This window comes from Phocoena phocoena, chromosome 3, assembly GCF_963924675.1.
Source record: "Phocoena phocoena chromosome 3, mPhoPho1.1, whole genome shotgun sequence".
Taxonomy (NCBI): Eukaryota; Metazoa; Chordata; class Mammalia; order Artiodactyla; family Phocoenidae; genus Phocoena; species Phocoena phocoena.
Window position 1 is genome coordinate 172,168,764 of NC_089221.1, and position 7,670 is coordinate 172,176,433.

At 57.4% G+C, this 7,670-nt stretch overlaps 1 protein-coding gene across 3 annotated transcripts in view; it reads left to right on the top strand.

Moving 5' to 3' along the window:
• Positions 1 to 7,375, top strand: part of TMPRSS9 (transmembrane serine protease 9) — a 29,627-nt gene extending 22,252 nt beyond the window's left edge. For all 3 annotated transcript variants that reach the window (XM_065874871.1, XM_065874872.1, XM_065874873.1), the window contains 6 exons: positions 47 to 183; positions 2,983 to 3,379; positions 5,313 to 5,484; positions 6,196 to 6,461; positions 6,596 to 6,732; positions 7,214 to 7,375. In XM_065874871.1, coding sequence (XP_065730943.1) covers positions 47 to 183; positions 2,983 to 3,379; positions 5,313 to 5,484; positions 6,196 to 6,461; positions 6,596 to 6,732; positions 7,214 to 7,375 — 1,271 coding nt within the window. The remainder of the gene's footprint in view (positions 1 to 46; positions 184 to 2,982; positions 3,380 to 5,312; positions 5,485 to 6,195; positions 6,462 to 6,595; positions 6,733 to 7,213) is intronic.
• The last annotated feature ends 295 nt before the right edge of the window (positions 7,376 to 7,670 follow it).

Consider the following 7,670-nt stretch of genomic DNA (forward strand, 5'->3'; position numbering starts at 1 on the left):
GTCCCTGTGTAAGCGGCCCTCGGGGGTGGTCTCCTTGTCCTGGCAGCCACCAAGCCTGACCTCCTGCAGCGGGCATCCGTGGGCATCATAGACCAGAAGGCATGCAGCGCCCTCTACAACTTCTCGCTCACGGACAGGATGATCTGTGCGGGGTTCCTGGAGGGCAAGATTGACTCCTGCCAGGTGAGTGAGTCCAGGAGGGACCCGGTTTAGAGAGATCGTGATACGTCCAAACAGAAGATGAGACAGCAGTTTCAAAGTACGTGGTAGATCTACACAAAATATATACACACTGATTTTTAAAAGCTGTCTCGTATATGTTAACTGAAGAAAAGCTAATCATACATGAGTACGTATATGACCACCCTGTCACACTTGACACGTGGCTGACCCATTTTTAAGGGGAAACAAATCAGCTCCAGAACATAAAAAGAAGCTAGCTGAACCATGCTATCAAGGCCAGAGAAATACACAGGTAAAGAAATTCAGGGAGTTCCCTGGTGGTCCAGCGGTTAGGCTTGGCGCTTCCACTGCCGTAGCCTGGGTCCAATCCCTGGTTGGGGAACTAAGATCCCACGAGCCGCGTGACATGGCAAAAAAAAAAGAAAAAAAAATTTTTTAAAAGGAAATGCATAGGCCAGTCTTACTTAGAAGCATAGATGAAAAAACCCTTAATAAGACATTAGCAAATTCAAGCCGGCAGAGTATGTGTTGTAAGGGAAACACATCACAACCAAAGTGAGTTGATGTCATAAAAAGTTTGGCTCCACACAAGACAATCCATTAGTGCTATTCATTGCATTAGTACACTGAAGGGGAGAAACAGGGTAATTGTCAAAAATCACAGAAAAAAAGCATCTGATAGTTTTTAACAACATTTTTAATTCAAAAATTTAAAAATTCTAACCCTATGATAGACATATAATGGAAACCTACAGCACATCATGCTTTAAATTTTTTTTATTTTACTGAAGTATAATTTACTTACAATGTTGTTAGTTTCTGGTGTACGGCAAAGTGACTCAGTTATACGTCTGTATGTATATACGTATATACATATATATATTCTTTTCCATTAGTTTATTTCAAGATATATTGAATATAGTTCCTTGTGCTATACAGTAAAGCCTTGTTATCTATTTTATATATGGCAGTGTGTATCTGTTAATCCCAAATTCCTAATTTACCCTCCCCCCTCCCCTTCCCCTTTGGCAACCACAGGTCTGTTCTCTGTGTGAGTCTGTTTCTGTTTCACAAATAAGTTGATTTGTGTCATATTTTAGATTCTACATGTAAGTGATATCATATGGTATTTGTCGTTCTCTTTCTGACTTACTTTGCTTAGTATGGTAATCTCTAGGTCCATCCATGGTTTTGCAAATGGCATTATTTCATTCTTTTTTATGGCTGAGTAATATTCCATTGTATAAATGTACCACATCTTCTTTGTCCATTCATCTGTTGATGGACATTTAGGTTGCTTCCATGTCTTGGCTACTGTAAATAGTGCTGCTCTGAATGTTGGGGGGCATATATCTTTTTGAATTAAACTTTTTTTTTTTTTTTTTTTTTGCGGTACGCGGGCCTCTCACTGTTGTGGCCTCTCCCGTTGTGGAGCGCAGGCTCCGGACGCGCAGGCTCAGCGGCCATGGCTCACGGGCCCAGCCGCTCCGCGGCATGTGGGATCTTCCCGGACCGGGGCACGAACCCGTGTCCCCTGCATCGGCAGGCGGACTCTCAACCACTGCGCCACCAGGGAAGCCCTGAATTAAATTTTTTGTCTTTTCCAGATATATGCCCAGGAGTGAGATTGATGGATCATATGGCAACTCTATTTTTAGTTTTTTTGGGGGCTGCGCCGCACAGCATGCGGGATCTTAGTTCCCCGACCAAGGATTGAACCCGTGCCCCCTGTAGTGGAAGCAGTGGAGTCCTAACCACTGGACTGCCAGGGAAGTCCCTACTTTGTAGTTTTTTAAGGAACCTCCACACTGTTCTCCACAGTGGCTGCACCAACTTACATTCCCACCAACAGTGTAGGAGGGTTCCCTTTTCTCCACACCCTCTCCGGCATTTGTTACTTGTAGACTTTTTAATGATGGCCATTCTGACCAGCATGAGGTAGTGCCTCATTGTAGTTTCGATTTGCATTTCTGTAATAATTAGCGATGTTGAGCATCTTTTCATGTGCCTGTTGGCCACCTGTATGTCTTCTTTGGAGAAATGTCTATTTAGATCTTCTGCCCGTTTTTCGATTGGGTTGTTTGGTTTTTTGTTATTGAGTTGTATGAGGTGTTTGTATATTTTGGAGATTAAGCCCTTGTCGGTTGCATCGTTTGCAAGTATTTTCTCCCATTCTGTAGGTTGTCTTTTCGTTTTTGTTTTTTTTTTTTGTGGTTTCTTTTGCTGTGCAAAAGCTTGTAAGTTTGATTAGGTCCCGTTTGTTTATTTTTGCTTTTATTTCTATTGCCTTGGGAGACTGACCTAAGAAAACATTGGCGCGATTTATGTCGGTGAATGTTTTGCCTATGCTCTCTCCTAGGTGTTTTATGGTGTCACGGCTTACATTTGAGTCTTTAAGCCATTCTAAGTTTATTTTTGTGCATGGCACGAGGGTGTGTTCTAACTTCACTGATCTACATGCGGCTGTCCTGCTTTCCCAGCACCACTTGCTGAAGAGACTGTCTTTTTCCCATTGTATATTCTTGCCCAGGAGAGTTCTTTTCTTTAGGGTTTTCTGCTGTTTTGTTTTGTTTCCAATGCAAAAGTAAGAGCAATCCTGGCTCAGAGAGAGGTGACCTGCTCAAGGTCACACAAGGTCTCACAGCCCCACGTGGGCGTGAGGCCCGTCTTGCTGAGGTCCTGTGCGTGTCCAGCTCTGCTGAGGAGTTTCTCCCACTCGTGGCAGCACGGGAGCGCCTGGCGGTGCCTCTGCGGAGAGGGTGCCGGTATGGTCAGCGGCCCTCTGTCCTTCCTTTTCAGGGTGACTCTGGGGGACCCCTGGCCTGTGAGGAGACGCCTGGCGTGTTCTATCTGGCGGGGATTGTGAGCTGGGGCATCGGCTGTGCTCAGGCCAAGAAGCCAGGCGTGTACACCCGCATCACCCGGCTGAAGGGCTGGATCCTCGCTATCATGTCCTCCCACTCCCTCTCCACGCCCCCGCCGTCCACCACGAGGACGCCCACCAGCAGTCACCCTGCCAGGACGACGGCTGGCCTCACAGTCCTGGGGGTCGTGGCCAGCAGACCCACCCCGTGGGCCACCAGCAGGGTGACCAGCCAACCTGCCAACAGGACCACCACCGCCATGACCACCACCACTAGGGGACAGACACCACCTCCACATGCCACGGAGACCACTGTGGACTCCCAGCTACCAGGTACCCAGAGAAATGGAGTGACGTGGGTGGGTGGCGGGAGTCCTGTGTCACCTGCTAGGGCTGCTGTGACAGCGTCCCGGTCTGGGGGGTGGAGATGGGGGTGTCGGCAGGGCTGGAACCCTCTGAGGCCTCTCTCCTCGGTGTGAGGACGGCCATCTTCTCCCCGCATCCTCACGTGGTCTCCCCTCTGTGGGTGTCTGTGTCCTAATCTCCTCTTATTATACGGACACCAGTCATGCTGGATTAGGGCCACCCGAACCTCATTTTACTTCAATCGTCTCTTTAAAGGCCCCATCTCCAAAAGTCCCATCCTGAGGTTCTGGGGGTCAGGGGCTTCCACTTACGAATTGTGGAGGGGACACAAGTCAGACCATCGTAGGCCCCGACGGCAGGGACCCGGCACTGACAGGGCAGATGCACACGTAACGGCTGGTCCCACAGGCCTAAGGGGGGTACAACAGGGCAGTAACTGGCTGACAGATGAGACAGAGAACATGGCCCATCTAATGTAGGCAATTTCCTATGGCCCAAATAGATGCCCACAGTGTCCCGGGCACCAAGCTTAGAATGGGGCCCAGCTTCTGTTCCCCGCCCTTTGTTGCCCCCCACATTCACACAGAGGCTGGCCCAGTCAGCCCAAGTCCCCAGACACAGACCTGCACCCACAAAGTGAGGGTTACGGGCTCGCTGCAGCAGGGCAGAGCACACCAAAGAACCAAGGGGCGGCTCGCCCAACAGAGGGAGAGGCAGGCGCTGTGGGATCCGGGGCAGAGGGGTGGAGGGGATGCTGAGAGGAAGCAGAGTTTGACCGGCTCAGAGCAAAGCAGACCACGTGCCTCTCCGGGTACCACAAGAAAGTCGAGTCCAGAGACCCCTCAGCTGAGGTGCCGGACCGGGCTGGAAATCGGGGCACAGTCTCTGTGACTGAGATCCTCCAGGCGCAAGGGGAACTCGCTGCCCCTGCCCGTCCAGCAGGGATACTCAGAGGAGGGGGCGTTTTGATACTTTACGGCTGCAGCGTGTCCTTGGGAGAAAAATACTGGTTCTTGTTAACGCTGCAGCCGGCTGTCTCTGGGTCAGGCCTCCAGCCTGGTGATTCTTCCTTTTCCAGTAGCTACAGTTCTCAACGTGGGGGCCAGGAGGTGGAGGAGGGTTCCTGACATGGCACATATTGTTCGGTGTGGGGACAGGAGGGCCTTCCCCGACCATGGAGGGCAGGGGAGGCGGCTGGCTGGTGGGAGACAGGGCTGGGGAGGGGGCACTGGCTGTGGAGCTGGAAAGCCTGTGGGAATTATCAGATGTGTACCTGAGCGCGCCCCCGCCCCGGGTGCTGACGGCACTCCCTGCAGCACTCCTCGGAGCTACCCGTTTGGTCTTCCTACTCTTGTGTTCCGAGGACGCACCCTGTGCTGCAGGTGGGGAAGGGTGTCTGTCACAGGACGTTGGGACTACCCTGGGAAGGACACTGGGTCACTAGACCCAGGTAAAAAGCCCCTGACAGGGCGTCCAGGAAGACCAGCCAGTGCAGGAGCTGGTGAGACCAGGCAGGGCCTCCTGGGAAGCAGCTGGGGTGTGCAAAGGCCCTGGGGCAGCAGGGAACTTGGCTCCTAGGGACCTGAAAGAGGCCTGGGAGGAGTGGGGAGCGACAGGGGATGCTGGCCTGGCCCCCAGCTGGGGAGGTGAGGCCCCAAGGCTGAGGTTACAGGAACCAAACTTAAATGCATTATCTGAGAAAAGCCCAGAAGAGGCTCGTTTGTAGGACCAAGCGCCAGGCCCAGGGTCCCTGGGGGAAGGCGTTTCCCCGAGGTGGGTCCCCCACCCCACTCCCTGCTCCCAGGCGCCGCTACCCGGGACTGAGCGCAGGGGCGAAGCTGGGCGGTCTGCGTGGAGGAGGCGTGGTCTGACCGCCGACCCATGCCCGCCTCTCCCGCAGACTGCGGCCTGGCGCCGGCAGCAGCACTGACCAGGATCGTGGGCGGCAGCGCCGCGGGCCGCGGGGAGTGGCCGTGGCAGGTGAGCCTGTGGCTACGGCGGCGGGAGCACCGCTGCGGAGCCGTGCTGGTGGCCGAGAGGTGGCTGCTGTCGGCAGCGCACTGCTTTGACGTGTGAGTCCCGCCCGCCCCGAATGGCCCATGTCCGCCCCAAATGGCCCGTGTCCGTGGTTCACCGGGACCCAATCGTAGCCCGAAAACTCAGGGCGTGGCGCCTCCGCGCCTTTGCCTGCAAAGCCCTTTCCCGACACCCGTTGCCCCAGGCCGTACCCTCTTCCGCACAGCCCTCCCCTGGCCACACAGGGCAGCGGGGCGAAGTCCAGTGCCCGACCCCCACCAAACGGGGCGGCCCCAGGCCGGGTCTCCGGGCCAGCGGGACACCTCCATCCCTAGCCATCTTGCTCGGACTGGCACCACCCTAAAGGTCACCCAGTGGGGTCCCCTTCCTGGCAGGGTGCGCAAGAGGAGGACCAGGCCAGGGGCCTGCCCTCCACGGAGAAACCCAGCTCAGGGTGCGCCTCGCGGTGCCGAGCTCACAGCGGGTGGGCAGGCTGGAGAGCCGTAATATTAGGTGGAAATGGACATAGTTTGTGGTGTCACCTCAGTGCCTGGGGGCCGGCTGGGCGCGTTCAGGCGCGGGGGCCCCCCTCGTCCTCCCTGCTGTTCTAGGACAAAGGGACGACTCAACCGAGGTCAAGTGCCCGATCTGAGGTTCCCCAGCCGACCGCGGACGCAGCCCCCGCGGGGCAGGGTGCCGGGGAGCTCAGGGCGAGCAGCGCCGGGGTGCGGGGACCCGGGCGGACGCTTGTCCCCGACGTCCCGCAGCTACGGGGACCCCAAGCAGTGGGCGGCCTTCCTGGGCACGCCGTTCCTGAGCGGCGCTGAGGGGCAGCTGGAGCGCGTGGCGCGCATCCACAAGCACCCCTTCTACAACCTCTACACGCTGGACTACGACGTGGCGCTGCTGGAGCTGGCGGGGCCCGTGCGCCGCAGCAGCCTGGTGCGGCCCATCTGCCTGCCCGAGCCCGCGCCTCGGCCCCCCGACGGCGCGCGCTGCGTCATCACCGGCTGGGGCTCCGTGCGCGAGGGAGGTAGGCGCGGATGGGCCCCCGCCCCCCGAGGGTTAAGGGTCCGGGGGCGTCGGGAAGGACCCCGCCTGCGCCCCCATCGGGAGTCCCAACGGCGCAGGGAGGGCGCGGCCCACCAGGTCCCTTCTCGCCCGCAGGCTCGATGGCGCGGCAGCTGCAGAAGGCGGCCGTGCGCCTCCTCAGCGAGCAGACGTGCCGCCGCTTCTACCCGGTGCAGATCAGCAGCCGCATGCTGTGCGCGGGCTTCCCACAGGGCGGCGTGGACAGCTGCTCGGTGAGCGCACTGTGCAACTGGACCGGGGCGCCGCGAGCCAGGCCCCACCCTGCGGTGCGCTTCCTCAGTTAGATCAAACAGGGCACCTTTTGGGTCTCCGAGTTTCCACTGGACAGCCACTTCGTGGACACCGCTAAGAAGCCGGCGTTCCCCCCACTGCACCCTCCCCCGCCCCTCAGAGGATCAGGAGCAGGCCGGGCAGAGGCTGCGGGCTGAGGCCCGGTTCTGCTCCTGGACCGACAGGTGGGTGCCCACCAATGTCTGCCAGGCGGATGAACGCTCGCCCGAGCACTGAACCGATTTCCCAGATAATACGAGTGAGGCTCACAGTGGAAGCCACTATCTGGGGTCACAGGGGGAGCCCAGGTGACACTCCCGTGGTGGCCCAGGAGCATGCAGATCAGGCCAGCCCACCCTTGGCTGCTGCCGGGGAGGTACTGCCTGCTCTGAGTTCCTTTCCTCTCTTCTCTCCTCTCCTCAGGGTGACGCTGGGGGACCCCTGGCCTGCAGGGAGCCCTCTGGCCGGTGGGTGCTAACTGGGGTCACCAGCTGGGGTTACGGCTGTGGGCGACCCCAGTTCCCAGGCGTCTACACCCGGGTGGCTGCTGTGAGAGGTTGGATCGGGCAGAACATCCAAGAGTGACCACCAAACGGCTGCCCAGGCCTGGGACCAGCGACGCGAAGGTGGCAGGAACCAGCCGGCCACCCTTCCAGAGGAGGGGGTCCAGGTGGCAGGCGGGGGGTGGAGGGGTTGTGGGTTACTGGGGTGCAATCTAACTGCGTATTTTGTTCCAATAAACACAGCCCCTCGTCTGCAGCCCGCTGGCTCAGCCCTCCATGTCACAGAAACGACGACTGCCCGCCCCTCAGCCAGGGCCCAGAGGTGGGAGGAAAGGTGGGGGCGGGGAGGCCTTCCCGGAGAGGGCCACCCCCAGCCT